The sequence below is a fragment of the Hippocampus zosterae genome, chromosome 9 (genome assembly GCF_025434085.1).
Source record: "Hippocampus zosterae strain Florida chromosome 9, ASM2543408v3, whole genome shotgun sequence".
Taxonomy (NCBI): Eukaryota; Metazoa; Chordata; class Actinopteri; order Syngnathiformes; family Syngnathidae; genus Hippocampus; species Hippocampus zosterae.
In genome coordinates this window covers 21,183,569-21,202,664 of record NC_067459.1, presented here as the reverse complement: position 1 = coordinate 21,202,664, position 19,096 = coordinate 21,183,569, and the positions used below count along the sequence as shown (strand labels likewise).

Below are 19,096 nucleotides of genomic sequence, written 5' to 3'. Positions count from 1 at the left end.
TTGACTCCCGAGCTCCTTCCCGACGAGGAACTTTTCTCTGCGCTCTGACTCCCATGGCCGAGCAATGAGTAAGTAAACACCTCCCACCACAGGAGAAGAGAAGAGCACGCCCACCTGAACGCAAGCGTGGTAAATGTCCCCGTGCGCCCGAGGGCGGGTGACCAACTGCTGAGTCCAGCTACAGTCCAGAACTGCACGAGAGAAGCCCACCAGGCCCACCCTGCTACACGTCACACGCTTCACTCCTGCTTCTTCGACGTCTACTACCCGAACACCAGCGGGACGGTCTCGCCACACCTCGTACGGGGACGACGGCCTTCTCCTCTATATGACGTCATCACCGTTGCCCTGACGTCAGGACGTCAACACAACCGGTGAGCTGTCATTGAATGAAACGTGATGACGCTAATAATGAAGTGCTGGAAAGAAAATGTGGCAAAGTTGTCGTGTTGACCGGAGGAGCACATGTGAAAAATCTCCACCTGCTTCTTCTTGCTTGCGAGGCAGTAGCAGCATCATGAGTGCTGCGAATTCTCATTCACCGCTTTGCGTCCAAACGTGCGCGTGCATCTGCATGTGTGTGTTCCTGCATCCTTACAATATGGTTTATTTATTTAGTTGCTTGTGTTGACTTCTTTCAGGGTTTGTATCACTTTGGGCTCCCACCATTGTGGATGTCTTCCGGTTTCCTGTGTGTGTGTGTGTGTGTGTGTATTTGTGTGTCTTTCCTCTTATGCATGGAAACTGTTTGGTGAGAGTGTATGACTACATTTCCTCCATTGTGTGCGTTTGTGTGTTTCCTCCAGTGTGTGGTGTGGTGTGTGTGTGTGTGTGTGTGTGTGTGCATGCGCAACTTTCCTGAGTATTGTGTTTTGAGGCTGCTGTTCATCAATTCAAGTCTAAATGTGGATGTTATTGTTCTGTTGTCATACATCAAGTAAACATTTACACTCTGTGTGAGCGTGTGCGTGTGCATGCCTGTAATTCACATCAGCACAGATGACTTTGTTTTCTAGGGAGATTTATTTGCCACAAAACACTATTCCCACGTTAAATTATCTTCACGATCGTAATAATTAATTATATTAGACACAAAAAACATTTTTTTAATGATGAAATTATCACAAATTCCTAGGATTCTTACTTTACAATATCTGATGTGAGTTAAATTAATAAATTGTGGAGTGTAGGAAAGCAGCTAATTGGCTATTGAGACATTTAGAAGGCGTGGCTACAAGACCTACATAAATGACTCAATAAATCTCATTTATCTTTTAAAATCAAGGAGAGACAACTCGAGGACGCATGTGTTTGTTAAAGCGTTGACATATGTAATACCAATATTGACCACAGAGTGGCAGACACTAGTGCCAAAACTGAGGCTGTAATTGTGCACCAAAGAAGAAGGGCGTAACAAGGCCACCACTACACCGCTGTTAAGTGAGGAAGTGCTTAGCGAGAGGCAACACAAGATGGCTGCCGATGGCTTCATGTCTCGCTATGGCCACTAAGCGGCATTATGAGTCTTTTCACATAGAAGTCCGTGCTGTCAAGGCACAATCTGCGGACGCTGCATATTTATGCCCGTTCATGCGCGGCATTGTGAGGCCATCATAAATAATACTCTAAATCCAAATTTGGCATTTTTTTAAAATCAGTGCTACTGAGACATCTGTCCACACGTGGGTCTGCTATTTTCATACAAAGAAATGATCGTGAAAGTGTTAAAAATGGCTCGCTCTCTTTGACGTTGGGTTTTTATCCGTTTTTCTGAAAAGTGAGAATTTTGGATTCACCTGTTTTCACCGATACGCCAAAATTGTACATCCAAATCCGATGTCATCAGTTGAACAGTAATTGTAAGCAATTTTCCAGTGATCTTTGTCAGCCGCCTTTGCATCCGCTTCGGATACAAATGGCGTCGCCGTGGTCTCTGCACGTCAAGATCCTGTGGCTCTTCCCACTGGCCATGATAACAGCGATGGGCGCCAACACGCGCCTTCAATGGGAGGCCAGGCTGAAGCTCTCGCATCAAGGTCGGAAATGGCACATTCAGCTTCTGCTCTCAAGCTTTGCGGGACAGGAGGCCAAGAACTGGAAATCCATTCACATTGGATTTTGATTGACAGAAATGAAGAACGCCTCGGCGGTCTACTGGGGGAGCGGGACCAGCGGCGGAATCCAGGTCCTCCTATTGGACGAAGATCATGGCCGCTTATTGGTTGGAGGAAAAGACCACATCCACATGCTGAGCTCGGACAGCGTCGATCTTCCTTGGAACACGGTACGATATTTGCAAAGCGGCCTTCAAATCACCTCGACACCACATCAATGACACCTCAATGTCCTCAGCCTGACGTCAATGTCACGCACGCTAGCTAGGCCGCTAACCAATGGACGTTTGCATGTCGAATGAATCCGTCAGCCTTAAGTAACACCTCCGGTCTCTCCACACTGGAAAAGTCCCCAGTATTGGTGTCATGTGCGTGTGGAGTGTGGTGAGCTAAAACACCTGTTGGCTCAGACACGCACATTTGTTTCTTTATGCTGCTTTCCTGGTCCTTCGTTTGAAGACAAATCCAGTGGTGAGCCGTCATGATGTTGGCGAGCAGCCAAAATGATATCACTGTGTATCATTTTGGCTGTATCATATTATATTATATTAATATATTATATTAATGTATAATATTAATATATAAATTATGTATGCTTGTTTTAAGTGTACATTTTTATCCTGTATTTTAAGCGTCTTTGAGTGTGATGAAAAGCGCTTTCAAATGTATGTAATGTATTATTCATTCATTCATTCATTCATTCATTCATTCATCTTCCGAGCCGCTTGGTCCTCACTAGGGTCGCGGGGGGTGCTGGAGCCTATCCCTGCTGTCTTCGGGCAGTAGGTGGGGGACACCCTGAATCGGATGCCAGCCAATCGCAGGGCACACAGAAACGAACAACCATTCGCACTCAGACCGAGGGACAGTTTAGAGTGTTCAATCAGCCTGCCACACACGTTTTTGGAATGTGGGAGGAAACCGGAGCACCCGGAGAAAACCCACGCAGGCCCGGGGAGAACATGCAAACTCCACACAGGGAGGCCGGAGCTGGAATCAAACCTGGTACCTCTGCACTGTGAAGCCGACGTGCTAACCACTGGGCTACCGGGCCGCCGCATTATATTAATGTATAATATTAATATATAAATTATGTATGCTTGTTTTAAGTGTACATTTTTATCCTGTATTTTAAGCGTCATTGAGTGTGATGAAAAGCGCTTTCAAATGTATGTAATGTTTTATTATTATTATTATTATTATTATTATTATTATTATTATTATTATATTGCAGAGCACTTTGCTCACACTACAGCAGGCTCTTCCAGGATAAACAAGCAAGCAACCCCGAAGCCCAGATTGCCAAAAATATGAATGCAACACAAATCGTCCCTTAGCTTAGTGGGAAAATTATGTCAATATCAGCCCATTATTTGATATACATTTGTAGCATCAGACATGACAGATATTGGAATAAAAGTCTGGAAACTTTTCTGGAAACCCACGTATAATACCCCTCATCTTCCTCTGGATTTTGGTGATTTCATTCCGAGAAAAACAAAAAAAGTGCTTAACTCTTGAGAAATGAAAGTAAACATGGTTTAGTTTGGCCAGAAAAGTAATCTTGATGCCGTGGCCGCGTCCGCAGGTTTCCTGGCCCGCCGCTGACGAGGCCGTGCAGCGCTGCCTCATCATCGGAAAGACTTTGCACGTGAGTGGACATTTTCAAGAAGGACATCGTCAAAAAGCGTTGAGCTCTTCTTTTTTTCTTCTCAGGATGACTGCGCCAACTTTGTGCGTCTGCTGCAAGCCGTCAACGACACGCACGTGTACGTTTGCGGCACGGGCGCCTTCAGGCCTCAGTGCGGCCTCCTCCGAGTCGGACTCAAGGTGAGCGCTCGCTTGTCTTCTTCGTCGCTCCTCTGTCGCCACCCGGTGGCGACGGAAGGAGTGACCGCTTGAGTGGAATTCAAATCCAAGAAGTCATCCAACTCGAGTGACATCTGTACGTGTCACGCGCTAAACACTGTTTGTGAACCCAAACATTAGCGCCTGAGCTAGCATATGCTATTTCTTCAACAATGTTGCTCCTCAACTAAATTGTTGGTTCCGGTGTATCGTCAAAATCGTCTTGACCCGTTCATGCAAATGTGTGTCCCGTAGGAGGCGTTTTCGCTGCTGCCACACACTGTGACGGCCGGACGGGGAAAATGTCCATACAGTCCCAAAGAACCTTTCGCCGCTCACCTCAGTGGTACCGCTCGAAACGCGCACACGTTTGTTTTTCATTCATTCATTCATTCATCTTCCGAGCCGCTTGATCCTCACTAGGGTCGCGGGGGGTGCTGGAGCCCATCCCAGCCGTCTCCGGGCAGTAGGCGGGGGACACCCTGAATCGGTTGCCAGCCAATCGCAGGGCACACAGAAACGAACAACCATTCGCACTCACACTCACACCTAGGGACAATTTAGAGTGTTCAATCAGCCTGCCACGCATGTTCTTGGAATGTGGGAGGAAACCGGAGCACCCGGAGAAAACCCACGCAGGCCCGGGGAGAACATGCAAACTCCACACAGGGAGGCCGGAGCTGGAATCGAACCCGGTACCTCTGCACTGTGAAGCCGACGTGCTAACCACTGGGCTACCGGGCCGCCCCGTTTGTTTTTCATGTTAGCAGCAAAACTAGCAAAATGTTCTGAAGTTGTTGCTCGAGTGTCTCGAGACACCTGGATGATTCGGGTTCCTTTCCGCCGAGAGGAAACGAGAAAACAAAATGACACCAAACGGGACTCCTCGTGATTCATTCGCCTTGAAACGGAGCCCGACTCATGCGTTGGCGGCGTGAAAGCCAAAGATTGAACGCGTCCTTCTTTTAGACGGTGACGTCTACGCCGGCACGTCGGTGGACTTCATGGGAATCAATGCCGCCATCTTCCGAACGTCAATAGGCGCCGGCGGCCGCCACCTGCGCACGGAAGCGTACGATCACAACTGGCTGAACGGTAACAGCTTCAACGCACTTTGCGGCCGCGCGGAGGCCTCGCGGACGTCCTTTGATTTGTTTATCCGATGCCGTCAGTTCCCCGATTCGTGGCTTCCTTCGCCATCGCCGAAACTCACAATGCCGCCGACGACAAGATCTACTTCTTCTTCAGGGAAGCGGCGGTGGAGGCGGAGCAGTGGGACAAGAAGATCTACAGCCGAGTGGCTCGAGTTTGTAAGGTACCACCGCGCCGCAAAGGGTTTTCTCCGCGGGTTTCGATGGTATAAAGAAGATCTTGCTGACCTGACCACTTTTGCCACTAACTGTCTGCTGGACGAAGAACGACATTGGAGGGAGGCGGAGTCTGATCAACCGCTGGACGACCTTCCTCAAAGCCCGCCTGGTGTGTTCCGTCCCGGGGCCCTTCGGCGTCCACACACATTTCGACGAACTCGGTTAGTCCGGTCACGTCCGTCGTCCTTACTGGCTTTCGACAATTCTCACGTCTTTGTCTGTGTTTGTTGTTTTCACCCGTGCCCAAGCGCTTAGTCCATTTGAACCCCGTGTCGGCCATCTTTGATTGTCAGACTTCTTCGTCCCTCTCTGTCATCATTGTCCGTATTGGCCGTCCGTGTCCGCCATCTCCGCCTGTATCTGCTGTTTTTGTCCGTATCTACCGTGCTCGCCGTCGTAGGTACCGTGCCCAGATTCCAACCCAGAACCGGGGAAATGTAAGGCAGACCTGTTGGGAGTTCCTGTCGGGTAGCGATTGGCTTGTTGTTGGACGGCGGGCCTTTTTGTTGCCAACATGAAGACTTTCTGCTTTTCTTTCTTCAGAGGACGTCTTTGTTATGGAGACAAAGGACCCTCAGAACCCCGTCATCTACGGCCTTTTCCGGACCTCCAGGTCAGCGTGGCGCCAATTTTCATTTTTCACGCCAGAAAAAAAGAACTACGCCGGCATACACTGGCGTTTTTCTTTCACCCTCAGCTCTCTGTTGGCTGGCTCAGCCGTGTGCGCCTTCTCCATGGCGAGCATTCGCGCCTCCTTCAACGGTCCGTTCGCACACCAGGACAGCCCCGACCATCGCTGGGTGGAGTTCAAAGGCCGCATACCCTACCCCAGACCTGGGGCTGTGAGTTCCTCTCAACATATTCTTTTTGGAGGCGGAAATATAAGGTCAAAGGTCAATATTAGAGCGCATGCCCAATGCTCTTCTGATGTGTCCGAGCGGTTTCTGACTGGTCCTGCAGTGTCCCAGCGAGACGTACGACGCTCTGCACGAGTCCACTGAGGACTTCCCGGATGAAGTGGTGAACTTCATGCGGCGACACCAACTCATGTGGGAAGCCGTCCTGCCCGTGGGCGGGCGACCGGTGTTCACGCGCGTCAACGTGTCGTACCTGCTGACCAGTCTGCTTGTGGACAGACTGGACATAGAGGGGCGAAGCACTGACGTGTTGTTCCTAGGAACAGGTCCGTATCTCACTTCCATTCTTCTTGCCCGCGTGCCAGGGACTCACACGTGCCGGCGTTGATTTTTATTTCACTCAAACGGCAGCAAATCTGAAGCTCGTTCCATCCATCCATCATCTACCGCTTATCCGGGGCCGGGTCACGGGGGCAACAGCTTTAGCAGGGAAGCCCAGACTTCCCTCTCCCTAGCTACTTCTTCCAGCTCTCCCCGGGGGATCCCGAGTCGTTCCCAGGCAAGCTGGGTGACATAGTCTCTCCAGCGTGTCCTGGGTCTTCCTCGGGGTCTCCTCCCGGTGGGACATGCCCGGAACACCTCACCGGGGAGGCGCTCAGGGGGCATCTGAATCAGATGCCCAAGCCACTTCATCTGGCTCCTCTCGATGTGGAGGAGAAGCGGCTCGACTCTGAGCCCCTCCCGGATGACCGAGCTTCTCACCTTATCTCTAAGGGAGAGCCCGGACACCCTCCGGAGAAAACTCATTTCGGCCGCTTGTATCCGGGATCTTGTTCTTTCGGTCACGACCCATAGCTCGTGACCATAGGTGAGCTCGTTCCTAACACAACAATAGCGAAACAATAGACAAAATGTTGTGGCGCTAAGGCTAGCACGGAACTGTGCACCAAGTCACCTCCGCAAGTTTCAGCGGACTTTCCGCCGCGGTTGGTTTTGGTTTCAGTTGACTTTTGCAGGCCAGCTCGAAGTAGCGGCTGATGACGGCTGACGCCTGTGCGACCGGTTTGTGGTGTCTGTCAGCAGAAGTTAATGTAGCTCTCATTTATTTTGTTTGCGTGTCCTGCAGATGACGGCAAGGTGCTGAAGGTCGTGGCCTCGGCGACGGAAGAGATTCTTCTGGAAGAACTCAGTGTCTTCCAGGTGACTTTGCAAATGTCCATTTTTGTTCTATGCTGTTTTTGCACGACCCGTGTCAGGAAGTGATAACTTGAGATTTTGGCACGGGAAAATCGCCAGTGAACAGCGAGCCAAGCGGTGCGCTGCGCGTCTCTTAGGAGACCACAACTGCTAGTCAGTTGGCTGGCAAAATCATTGATATAGAATCTTGTGCTAGCTAGACTGTAGTACTGCCCTCTGGTGGTGGAGGCAGGCACAGCACCAAAAATGAATTGTCACCAATTAACTGTTTCTTTGCAATTTGATGAAATTGTGTTGTTACTGTCGCTGTTTTTCCAAAGTAAAAGGGATGTTTTTGTATTCAATCATGTGAGCGTGTTTCTGAAGCATTTTTTAGGATTACGATTGGTCACAGAACAAGCCAACTTGGAAATCCAGGCACTTGTGTATATGTGTGCGTCGTTCGTAAATGGATGTATTCTACGTTCGCGTCTTGATTTGCTGCCAATCGCTGTTTTGACATTTGATTCGTTCTCATTTGTATAGTGAATTTGAACATGTTTGCTTTCCAGAGTGGAGTTGCCATCCGCCAAATGAAAATCTCCAGCAAGAAAGTAAGTCCGCTTCTCGGCATTTCCCAACCTTTCATTGATGCTGATTGATTGCAATCCACAACAGCAGTCCTCCATTCCAAGTAGACTTTGTCAAGATTAATTTTTGGCATCACTTGCTCCTTGAATGTGAACTCTTGCACTGAGAATGTTTCCACATTGTGTACCACCAAAACACTTTGAAACGCGTTTTGAATTTAATGAATGATTTTCTTGTTAAAATAGACAACTGTACAAACACACCTCTTTTTTTTTGCGGCACTTTTTGTTATACAGCAACGAAGACTGAATTGCTCATGTCTTATTTGCGGAAGGCGTAGGCACATTAAAATCAATTATGAAGGTGTTTTTATTTGCCGCCCCAGCAACAGCTGTACGTGTCCAGCGAAGGAGGCGTGGCCCAGCTCTCCTTCCACAGGTGTCACTTGTACGCCGACTGCAGCGAGTGCCGTTTGTCTGGGGATCCATACTGCGCCTGGGACGGGCAGGCGTGCTCGCCACACTTTGTCTCCGGCCGCAAGTACGTGGCGAACCGGCCTAGGGAACGCCCTTCTCCGTGCCCGTTTCTGTTGTCAAATTCGGCGTGAACGAGGACTGGGCGACACATTGCTTTTATACTTTCAGTGGATCTGGCAAGGCCATTTTTTGCTTGTTTACTGAAAGTGTGTCCTCCCTCACTTTCAGTAACAACTAGGCTACTGGTGGAAAGGAGTTTGATTCTAGAAGTACAGTTAGTGATGACAAAATAGTAATTTGGTGGCTTTGCTGAATATAGCAACTTTCTAAAGCCTCTATGGACTCTTTATCCTAAAATTCCAGTCTTTCCTGTGTGTGTGTGTGTGCGCGCGCGTGTGTGTGTGTGTGTGTGTGTGTGTGTGTGTGTGCGCGTGTGCGTGCGTGCGTGTCAGGAGTTTACGGGGGCATGACCCAGCATATGGCGAGTCCTGGAGTCGCTGTCCAATCACAGATGATTGTAAGTTACAAACATTTTCATCAAATTTACTCCATTAATTTAAAGTTATGTATTATCATTCAGACGATTTATTTTCCACACGAAGCTGCACTATGACGCGGTCTTGAATCCGGCTGACGTGTTTGTGCTTGAGTTTTGGGTGACGAGAAGGTGATGTACGGCATGGAAGGAAACGCGTCCTTCCTGGAGTGCTTCCATCGCTCGCCACAGGCGGCGCTGTCGTGGACGCTGCAACGGAGGAATGAGCGCCATCATGTGAGTTCAACCAAATGTGCACACAGGGAAGCGCGCACATTTATGAATTTGCATCATTGCATTTTTTTTTCTCTCTCTCGTGTCTGTGCTCTGCCTAGAACAATAAAATTAGCGGCGAAAAAAATCAAACAATTAAATAATTCCATGACGAAATAAAAAGTCTTGGCCTAGAAACTTTGCAGTGATAGTTTTTCCACTCACATTTTTCCTTCCTACCAACACCGATAGACTTTAAGTAGGGTCTCCTTTTTTTCCTCAGCTTCCAGTTAGCAAGGACGAGCGGTTTGTGCGCACCAACGGAGGTTTGCTGCTCCAGCGCCTCCAACTGGCCGACGACGGCATCTACACTTGTAGCAGCGGCGAAGGCAAATATGTCCGCATAGTCAGTCGCTTCCGCCTCCATGTCATCCCCGCGAGTGTTCTCCACCCCACCCAGGGCCCTCCCGCTTCCACCCAGGGCCTCGCAATGACGTGGCCAGCCAGCACCAAAGAGCGGAAGGTGGTCGAGCGCTACTGCGAGCAGCAGTGGTTCCGAGACAAACGGCGGCAGCACAAAGTTTTCACCTTCAAGCTAAAACACGGAAGCAGCAAAGCTCGTGTCAGGAGGAACCAATTGCCTCACGCAACCATTCGAGTATGATCCATAGCAGGGATCACTAACCTGATGCCCACTGGGACCGGGCAGCCTCCAAAGACCACCTGAGTAGCCGGCAGGCCTTGCCCAAAAATACCACACCATTGATGGAACGTGGTGATTTCCTCAGAATTGAACGGAATGTCTTAATTGTTATTGCACATGCACAAATACACAGCAACAAAATTCACTTAAAAGTACAACAGGAAAAAGACAATAACCCACAGAGGGAGACACAATGCAGTGGGCTGACTGATTATAGTACATTGAGCATTTGGACTGTCACTGGAAGAAGAATAGGAGTTGGTGGGGCAACCAAAAGGCGCTGTTGATAAGGTTTTGTAATGTAATGTATAATTAATCATTACGTGTATGTGTAGGAGATGGCCTCGCTGGTACAGGAAAATAAGGAGCGTGGCCATTTTCAATAAAAAATGACTCTGTCTTCTGAATTTTGTGATAAATCTGCAAACCGACAGCTCCAAACAGCAGGATAACTATTATTACGATTCCAATAATGAATGCACCTTTACATCCTCTATGGACACAATTGACAAGCATAGGTTCTTACACTTCCACGTTCCAGGAATCCAATAGTATCCCCAGCTGCCAACATTCCGTTTAAACAAGCATGCTCCTCTTCTTATGCTTCTTATGTCATTGAGAAAATTTGCACCAATTCTATTATTTGGATTCTTGGAAGAAAAATGGAGCGTGAGACGTGTGATAACTTTGCCTCTCCGAACTCACCATTATTAGAAAGACTAATGCACGGGCATCACTGGATTGTCCAAGGTGCCCAAGACAAGCACCAGTCAAAAAGATGGTGTGCATAGACCCTCCCACACGGTGCATTCGAAAATTCACTCTGACGCTCTTCTGTGAGATTGGTGAGTTTGGATAAGCCAAGCGTGCTCCCCTCTGGTTAGTTTCCAAAATTAGATCATGTTTGCAGGAAGTTATGGTTTGCTTAATATCAATATCCTTGCATGACCTTTGAGAACGTCGCCCCTGCCAATATGGCCACCACGTAGGCACGTACGTAGCTCTGCTGGGATGCTACAGCGCGCTGTGCATCCTCCGTTTGACAGGGGGCGTTACTACATTTCAAACTCATTTGCAACCTCAAGTGAAGAAGACGACGAAGAAGAAGAAGGAGGAGGCTGCGGCGGGCGGAAACTGTCGCTTGACGTGAAAACACGACTAAAAAAAGTTTATCCAACGTTTTTTTTCCTATCTGTGAAGGCGCACGGAAGGTCAGTCACCGGGACAACGTTCAACCGTTTGATAATCGCAATAATTATAACCTCGTTTTGTTTTCTAAGCTTGCTAACCCAGTGTCTGATGCTAATTACTGATAGCTACTTTGCTGACTTAAATCAAGTAAAAAGAAAGTGACTTCTTTACGGCCGCCAGCAGTTCTGACACACTCACACTGAGTGATAATTGAATCTGTCAAAAATGTTTTGGTTAATTGTGCTGAAATTATCATGAAGGCTTCAGCGCAGAGCGCGAGTGGTTAGCACATGTGCCTCATAGCTCTGCATTTGGGAGTTCGAATCTGGGCGCCAGTTTTTTTCTTTTTTTTTGGTGGACTTTGCGACCCACGTTCCAAAACATGTTATTCTTCATGCTTCATTCAAAACTCGGGCGACCACTCATTGCCTCACTGAAAAACTGACAGTCTACGGCGACCAGTCAGTGCTTTGCGATTGGCTCAGGAGCGAAGGAGACTTTGGGCGACGAATTGCGCTGCCAGCTGCTGTTTGATGGCAGCTCCAAGCTTACAACATCCTGGCTTTCTCCTGGTGAGGACCGATTGATTGACAGATTGTCTGATCGATTGCTTGGAAGAAGTAAAGATGTGTGGTGCTTTCAGGCAAACCTTAAAGTGGACTCACCCAACAAAACTTTGGCTCAGCGATGCCAGGATCTCACCAAGATCATCGATGACTATCACGCAAAGGTACAAGCGCAAAACCACCTGACGTGTAATCTTCACAGCTTATGGGGCATTTGTCAAGCCTGTTGTTTGGTATTCCCAAAATCACCTGTTCGCATGGGTACACACATAAGGGTTTTTGCAAACTTACTAAAATAGTTGAATATTTTTTGTCAAAACTACATTTGCAAATCTGCTGCCAAAACAATTGCAAACTACTTTTACCATCATCAAAAAGGAGTCCAAATGCCAAATTGCTTTTGGCCACAAGTGAATTGGGCAAAAATGTGTCATTCCAAAAGAATCAATTGAGCAATCATTATTTTGCCGGCCGCCTTCAGGAGCTGCACGTCATCTTCTCGTGGTTAGTGGAGAGCGTCTTCGGAAGCCTGGATGGCGTCCTGGGAGGATGGAACCTTCGCCTTCTCCATTCGCGATGCAGCGACTTTGCACTGGTCGTGGACTTCCTGAAGCCCAGGTGACTCTCATTGCATCCGCACACGCCAGTGAGGTATGCGTTTCCGCATAAGCAAAAGGAAGAGTTCTCTACTTGTCTTCTTCAGTGGGTCCATGATGAAACTGGTTTACAAACTTCAAGCAGAAGAGTACAAATATGAAGTGCCTGTCAATTATCTGCCGGTAAGACCATCCCCCGCCTTGTCGTTGGAGTCTTGGGCGATTATTCGAGTTTGTTTGCAATGGATCTCTGGATGGATTTGGCGTGCTCAGGTGTACGTTTTCACGCGCAGGCGCCGGTGAAGACGTCCATCCAGGAAGGCGTCCTTCCCGACTGTCCGCTTTTTCACAACCGGCCTCACTTTCCCATGTCTGGCATGCTGACTCTCAACATGGCGCTGAGTATCCTTCCCGCCGTGGCACATTTGTCACTGGGCTCGACTCTCGCACGCCGGCTGAACTTTTTCCTCAACGTGGCGCAGATCCTTTTGAGTTCTTTATGTTCTACTTTGCCTTCTGTCTCATTACGCCAAAGGTGAGGGAAGCGTTCATCGTGCACGCACGCACATTCACAGTTAGTGATGTGATTGGATGATTTTTCCAGAGCTTGCCTGTGGGCCAGCACGGCGGCACCACTGACAGCGCCTACTTCGTGCTGGTGGACATGTACCTCAAGTACTTCCTGCCTACCGAAGGAAGCGTGCCCCCGTCCCCGTTTTCTGACAACAGGGGCTCCGTCAGCGCACCTACTCCAAGGTATCCGCGCGCCGACGGGCAGATCGCCTGCATTCCGCTCATCACATGTCAACATGGTCACGGAAACTCATCTACCGAATGCTCGCGCAGGTCGTCCAACATCTCCTTGGCGGGTTACGGCCTCCACAGTCCCAGCCTGCTGAAGCATCACATCTTTCATCAGCCGTCCGTCAACGCCGACCCCGCCGCCCAGGAAATCTGGAGGTCCGAAACGCTGCTGCAGGTGCCTTGCCTTCGTTGAAAGCAACGACTGAATAAAAGGGATTCTTTTCAAGTATCTTGTGTGTGTGTGTGTGTGTGTGCGCGACAGATGTTTGTGGAGGTGTGGCTGCATCACTACTCTTTAGAGATGTACCAGAAACTGCAGTCTCCTCAGGTGAAGGTAAGAGCAGCGAATACGCAACTCCGAGCCCTTCGGTCGTTTGGTGGATTGCTCATCCGCTTTGCCCGCCCTCGCTCGTCCTCACCCGCCCTCACTTGTCGTAACCACTTTTGAAGCAGCTTTAGGCACACCAAAATTGACTCATCACTTGGTGTGTGTGTGTGTGTGTGTGTGTGTGTGTGTGCGCGTGTGCGCTGCCGATGAGTCGCCGGGAGCACGGGCACATCTGTATCCTCGACCCTCCCGTGCCCCGATGTTCCCGTCGAGCTGCTTTGCTTCCCGCATGTCGATCCTCACACTGCGCCGTGTAGTTCAAAGGTCAGCCTGAAGTCACACTGCGGCGTCTTCCCACAACAAACCGTTATCTACGAACCCCCCCAAAAAAAAGAACATCTGGACCTCATGAAAAAGTCATGACTGGTGATATGGAAACAATGCAATAAGATCGATACAATAATCCAGAAGATTTCTTGAGGACTTTTGTGGGTAGCCTCGCGGAGGTCGATTGAAAGTCACAGTGAGACTTTGTGGAAGGCCGGCGCGATCGAAACTCTGCGAGCCGCGAGCATGTCGTCTTTCCTTTGTGACAACAAATGTACGTCATCGTTCTCCCGCCTTGCGTCATTTTTAGCGCTCCGCTAAGTGTTCTCGGAGCGTCTGCTGAGAGTTGAAACACAAGAGATGAGGGCATCATTGACGTTGTCATGCCTTTTGTGTTTTGGGTGAAAAACAAGAAGAATGTGTTTGAGTCGATATTTGATGATCTCCTCTGTTCTTCCTCCTGTTTGTATTTTTTCATCTGTTGGCTTCTTCTTGTTCTTCTCTGAATTTCACCCCCCCCCCCCCCGACCTCTTGACTGATGATCCACTTCCTCTTCCTTTTCTCCTCTGATCGCTCTTTGTGCTGCTGTCCTCCTTAAACCTCCCCCTCTACTCCACCTCCACCGTCTACCCCCCCCCCACCCCCCCGGGGTGGTTTACGGGTCAACAGCTGGCGCTGCTCCAGTACCGCCTCAGTATGTCCAGCATGCCGTGCCAACCACACATCCCACCAGGCTCAGGGACCCTCCACACCTACCAAGTACATAAACCTTCTTGCTCCCCCCCCCCCCCCCCCCCCCGCCTGCCACGCCGTTACCTTTGGTCCGGCTCAGGGGTACTTGGTGGAGACCCGAAGGTCCTGCTCAAGGTACTTCTTGGACACCCCACCGACTCATGGCCTTGTTTCTTTCCCATGGGACCTCCAGCTCCTGCCACCAAGTACTCTTGCAGGGACACCTCGTTCCTGGCTTGTGTGCTTTGATTTGCTTGCGCGTTGATTTGACTGCTGTTGCGTGTGTGTGTGTGTGTGTGTGTGTGAAACAAATGCTAACAAAATGTGCGAAACGCATCGTCCACTTGGAGTGAGTTGGGTTTGGCGTTTGAGCTTAAGAGACGCCGCGGCCTGTCATGGGGCTCTGAGGTCCTGCCTTGAAGGAAGGTCCGCCCCCCCCCTTCCCCATGTCTTTTGTTGCCTTGTATTTGAATTCCACACAAAGTCATGCCAGACTCAAATTTTTGGAGTGTTTTGGGGGTCAGAATGGAAAATTGGTGCCAGCCCGGGCCGGCTGTTCCTCCCCAAAGTTGGATTGCGCCGGACCTCAGTTCTCCAGGGCACCACGCGGCCTTTGCTGCTTGATTGGCTGCGGTGGGGCCGAAAGGCATCGCGATTGGCCGCTTGCAAAGGGTCGGCGGGTGTCACCGAGCGCCGCTTGACTTTGCCGCCGTTGCAGGAACCGTTCAGCCCCAGCGAGGAGCACGTGTTGGCCGTGCGGCTGCTGGTCAAACATCTGCACGCCTTCTCCAACAGCCTGAAGCCGGAGCAGGCGTCGGTTTCCCCCGCCCACTCGCACACCCACGCCAGCCCCCTGGAGGAGTTTAAGAGGTCAGCTTGCTTGCACACACCGATGCATGTTTGCGTCGGATGGCCCGCCTCACGTTGCAGAGTGTGTCGTGTCTCCGCAGAGTTGTGCAGCAGCGCTTCGTGCAGCAGAAGCTGTTCTTGTTCCTGCAGCACTGTTTCGGCCACTGGCCTCTGGACGCCTCCTTCCGAGCGGTACGTACCGTCTCCAAAGTCGATGCTGTGAGCTTCCCGCCACCTCATTGTGGTGGTGGCGGTAGGTGCTGGAGACGTGGCTGAGCTTCATCCAGCCGTGGCGGTACGCCGACGACAAGACGGCCCACGCGCAGGCAGACGGCGGCGGCGGCAGGAGCGACCCCGAGAGATGGTGACCGGCCGGCGTTGCTTGCGCATCTGCGTTTCTCTCGGCTGACCAGCGCTAACCGGCGGCTTCCTTGTTGCCAACCGGCAGGGAGTCGTTTGTTCAGGAGAATCTGCTGGTTTACACCAAGCTCTTCCAAGTGTTCCTCAACAGAGCCGTGCGCATGGATCTGGTCAACGCCAAGAACGCGCTGATGCTCTTCCGGGTGGCCAAAGTCTTCTCTCAGGCCGACCTCGCAGACATGATCCACAAGGGTAAGATGAGCGACACACATTTAAACTAGCCGCCTTCCAATCCGGGTTTGATGCTGCTCATTCCGATACGATTATCCGTGGGTGAGATATAGTCGATGAATCTGTCTAAAACAGTGATGGGCAAACTAGGGCCCGCGGGCCGAATCCGGACCCTTGGTCTTTTTAATCCGGTCCGCCAAAGGTTGGTCCACCATTAAGGTTCAATGTGAATGATTGCATTCATTTCAATTGGACTTGTAATGACAGGCATTTCACCGCCAGGTGGCGCATTGACTTGAAGTTGCAGAACACGGGGGGGGGGGGGGCAATGCACAGGCTAAAATAGGTCATCAACAACACTGTTGTCATTTTAAAAAAAGTCTATTAATACAGTACTTTCATTCTTTTTTCTGTTGATGTTTGATATGGACTGTCAACAAATGTTTTTTTTTTTTTTTTAATGTACCATAGCTCGTGCTGACCTGGCCCTTCTGTCAAATTTTAAAAGTCAATGCGGCCCCCCCGAGCCAAAAAGTTTGCCCACCCCTGGTCTAAAATGATACAAAACCAATATCCGGGGTGGGCGGGGCTCACCGTATGAGCTGCTTTGACACAGGCGAACTTTTTCAGCCGAACAGCTGTTCCTGGAGCCGGAGCTGGTCCCCCATCACCGGCAGCAGCGGGGCTACCTGACGCCCGGTCAGAGCGGCAGCTTCTTGTCGTCACGGCAACGCAGCGCCACAGATGCCGTGTTCCGGGTCAAGAGTCACGTGTACGCCTTGGAAGGCCAGGACTGCCAGTACAAGCAGATGTTTGGCTCGGAGCTGCGGACTGTGGTGAGGCACCGTCGTAGTCTTTTGCTCCGTTGGTACTGCGCCTTTGGCTCCGGGGGTCACCCGAGTGTTTTGTCAGGTGGTGAAATTGATCCAGGTGGTCGCACAAGCCAGACAGACGGCCAAACGGATTTCGGACCGCTCCAGCCAAGCGGCGGCCAGCAAGTCTTTCCTGTCTTGGTTGACCGCGCCTTCCTCGGACTCCAACAACGGGCTTTGCGGCCTCGAGTCGGACGACAGCACCGAGTATCTGAGGAAGACTCACGAGTTCCTGGACAGAGCGCTGGAGAACTTGTGCACCATCTTCAAGGTCTGTCCAAAGGTTGATTGTCTTGCCTTCCTCAAGGTCGGGGAGCGGCGTACAGAAGACTCGCGTCAGTCCTGTCCGCTACAGGCTGTCTTTGTCCTTAGCAGCAGCACCAAAACAGACTGCGATTGAACGGCTGTGGCGCGTGTAAAAAAAGGCCTCGGCGCCCCCCCCCCCCCCCCCCCCCCCGAAAGCCCGCTTTGCCTCTCCATCTTCAGCGCTCAAGCGTGCTCCTTCAATCCGCTTTTCTTGTCTCACAGCTCAACCAGGGTCAGTTGAGTCAGCTCATGGCCAACGTGACGTCCTCTCAGGATGACGGCGAGTCGAGGCAGCTGCCCGACTGCGTGGTGGGAGAGCGCGGCCTGGTCCTCACCGACTTGGGAAGGATGCAGGTGCAAACTTGAGCCTTTCACTCGTTTCTCTTTTCTTTTCTTTTTTTGCAATCCGCACGCATGGTGGATGACTCCAGTCGTATCCCGTTACTCCAGTGAGACTTAAGTGGCGCCTTTTAGGACTCTCTAGGCTCAAGACCGCTACACTTTGAATGCTTTTCATGAGTCTTGACCGCAACTTGAAGTACTTTCGGTCGAGTCGGGGAAAGCCGAATGGCAACAGGCGACGCGTACAAGTCAACGATAAGAGATGCCACTAGACTACCGCATCCAACCTGAACTGTCGAGGAAAGTCCCAAATTCAGGCCGAGTAGCATACTGTACGTTTCAGCTCGAGAGCCATCCAATTCCTTCTGGAATTGTCGTTTCTAAACGGAGCCGTGTAATCCGCCCGAGGAAAAAAGTCCTCGTGAGGCTGGGGGTGTGCTCACTTGCGCACAACAAGTGATTGACAACATCTTTGCGCTGGCCGTCATAAACCATCGCGCTCCTCTGCAGATTATCAACGGGCTCCGGAGGTTCGACATTCAGTACCAAGGTGACCCGGAGCTGCAGCCAATCAGGAGCTACGAGAACGCACTGCTGGTCAGGTTCTTGTACCGGATGTCGTCGCTGCTCAACGACCAAGTAAAACGTCACACAAAAGTCCCGAGTCTGGGCCGACGGGCGATTGCACGTCTAACCGGGCGGGTGTGGTCTGCGTCCTCAGTTTGAAAGCCACTTGACCGAGATGTGCTCGCGGACGGATTTCGCCGGTCGACTGGCTCGTCACTACCTGACGGATCCCGATCCCGACGCGGTCCTGGCGAGGAGTCCTGCGTCCCCTCAGTTCTTGGACCGGAAGCGGCAACCTCGTGTCAGCTTGCGACCGCTGGCCAGCTACAGGACAATCCTGCTTCTTGTCCTAAGCTACGCTGCGGGCGCCGTCTTGTCCTTCGGCCCGGTGTCCAGCACCTTACTCATCCTCGCTGCCGTATTCCTCCACGGAGTGGCCGCGATGCTGTATGCGGATAAATGGAAGACGCACTAGCGTGAATGGCGCGGAACTTTGTACAGGCGCGGGAGTCCAGCGGCAGCTCGTGTCAAAGGTCAACAATTTTCATCGCAAAACACTCAATAAAGTGTTTGGCTTTCAATCGTGGTCTTGTTAAAAAGTTTTGAAAAACAGGAAAAGGTTGAGAAGCATCCATCCGTCTTTTTTTGCGCTCATCTGAGGGTTGGGCGGCAGGGGCAGCATCTCACGCGGGGATTTTGTTTCCCCAAATTGTGTTTGATCTTTAACGTATTAACTTTTACAAGAAATTGATCGTAAACCTTGGGATGGAAGACGTGTTCGCTCTGAAACGAGCCCCAAGAAAGCAAGTCACAGTCTTGTCCTGACTGACCCATTGTGCCAGGATTGAATAGTGGCATGGTGGCACGGTGTACACTGGTTACCACGTCCGACTCAAAATGCAGAGGTGCGGAGTTTGCGTGTTCTCCGGGTGCGGTCTTTTCCTCCCACATTCCGAAACCGTTAATTGAACACTTTATATTGTCCTTATAAGTGTGATTGTGTGCGTGTGAATGCTTGTTTGCTTAGGTGTGCCCTCCGATTGGCTGGCAACCAGTTCAGGGTGTACCTTGCCTACTGCCCGTAGTCGGATCGAACAGGGCTCCAGTACGCCCACGACCCTTGTGAGGATAAGCAGTTAAG

General features: G+C 50.7%; 2 protein-coding genes across 8 annotated transcripts; both read left to right on the top strand.

Moving 5' to 3' along the window:
• Positions 1-58: 58 nt before the first annotated feature.
• On the top strand, positions 59-10,290 carry si:dkey-49n23.1 (semaphorin-3D). 2 transcript variants are annotated; one of them, XM_052076040.1, is made up of 18 exons: positions 59-374; positions 1,889-2,036; positions 2,130-2,284; positions 3,703-3,765; positions 3,831-3,944; positions 4,218-4,308; positions 4,932-5,057; positions 5,135-5,277; positions 5,379-5,493; positions 5,876-5,945; positions 6,030-6,174; positions 6,293-6,515; positions 7,316-7,389; positions 7,938-7,979; positions 8,342-8,496; positions 8,885-8,949; positions 9,083-9,204; positions 9,464-10,290. In XM_052076040.1, the coding sequence occupies exons 2-18, from the start codon at positions 1,916-1,918 to the stop codon at positions 9,842-9,844; spliced, it is 2,205 nt and encodes a 734-aa protein (XP_051932000.1). In that variant the 5' UTR covers positions 59-374; positions 1,889-1,915; the 3' UTR covers positions 9,845-10,290. The 2 variants fall into 2 exon arrangements, with proteins under 2 accessions (XP_051932000.1, XP_051931999.1); XM_052076039.1 differs by having other exon boundaries at positions 61-374; positions 1,876-2,036.
• A 660-nt stretch (positions 10,291-10,950) lies between these two features.
• On the top strand, positions 10,951-18,536 carry smpd4 (sphingomyelin phosphodiesterase 4). Of its 6 annotated transcripts, none has more exons than XM_052077182.1 (20): positions 10,951-11,094; positions 11,560-11,646; positions 11,718-11,804; positions 12,122-12,258; positions 12,344-12,419; positions 12,530-12,638; positions 12,719-12,771; positions 12,841-12,992; positions 13,083-13,215; positions 13,303-13,374; positions 14,366-14,563; positions 15,147-15,298; positions 15,379-15,469; positions 15,535-15,641; positions 15,726-15,889; positions 16,499-16,704; positions 16,781-17,011; positions 17,269-17,400; positions 17,899-18,027; positions 18,110-18,536. In XM_052077182.1, exons 2-20 carry the CDS (start codon positions 11,608-11,610, stop codon positions 18,428-18,430), a joined length of 2,589 nt encoding a protein of 862 aa, XP_051933142.1. In that variant the 5' UTR covers positions 10,951-11,094; positions 11,560-11,607; the 3' UTR covers positions 18,431-18,536. The 6 variants fall into 6 exon arrangements, with proteins under 6 accessions (XP_051933142.1, XP_051933141.1, XP_051933140.1 ...); XM_052077181.1 differs by having other exon boundaries at positions 10,963-11,094; positions 11,537-11,646; XM_052077177.1 differs by having other exon boundaries at positions 10,970-11,094; positions 11,541-11,646.
• The last annotated feature ends 560 nt before the right edge of the window (positions 18,537-19,096 follow it).

What these genes read in the sequence shown, in the direction of transcription:
- si:dkey-49n23.1 (XM_052076040.1), top strand. Translation starts at nt 1,916, where the DNA reads ATGGCGTCGCCGTGGTCTCTGCACGTCAAGATCCTGTGGCTCTTCCCA. An exon ending in GAGTGGCTCGAGTTTGTAAG is followed by an intron (nt 5,278 to 5,378) that starts GTACCACCGCGC and finishes TGCTGGACGAAG; the next exon opens with AACGACATTGGAGGGAGGCG. An exon ending in TGAAAATCTCCAGCAAGAAA is followed by an intron (nt 7,980 to 8,341) that starts GTAAGTCCGCTT and finishes TTGCCGCCCCAG; the next exon opens with CAACAGCTGTACGTGTCCAG.
- smpd4 (XM_052077182.1), top strand. Translation starts at nt 11,608, where the DNA reads ATGGCAGCTCCAAGCTTACAACATCCTGGCTTTCTCCTG. An exon ending in GTGGACTTCCTGAAGCCCAG is followed by an intron (nt 12,259 to 12,343) that starts GTGACTCTCATT and finishes TGTCTTCTTCAG; the next exon opens with TGGGTCCATGATGAAACTGG. An exon ending in CGTCGCTGCTCAACGACCAA is followed by an intron (nt 18,028 to 18,109) that starts GTAAAACGTCAC and finishes CTGCGTCCTCAG; the next exon opens with TTTGAAAGCCACTTGACCGA.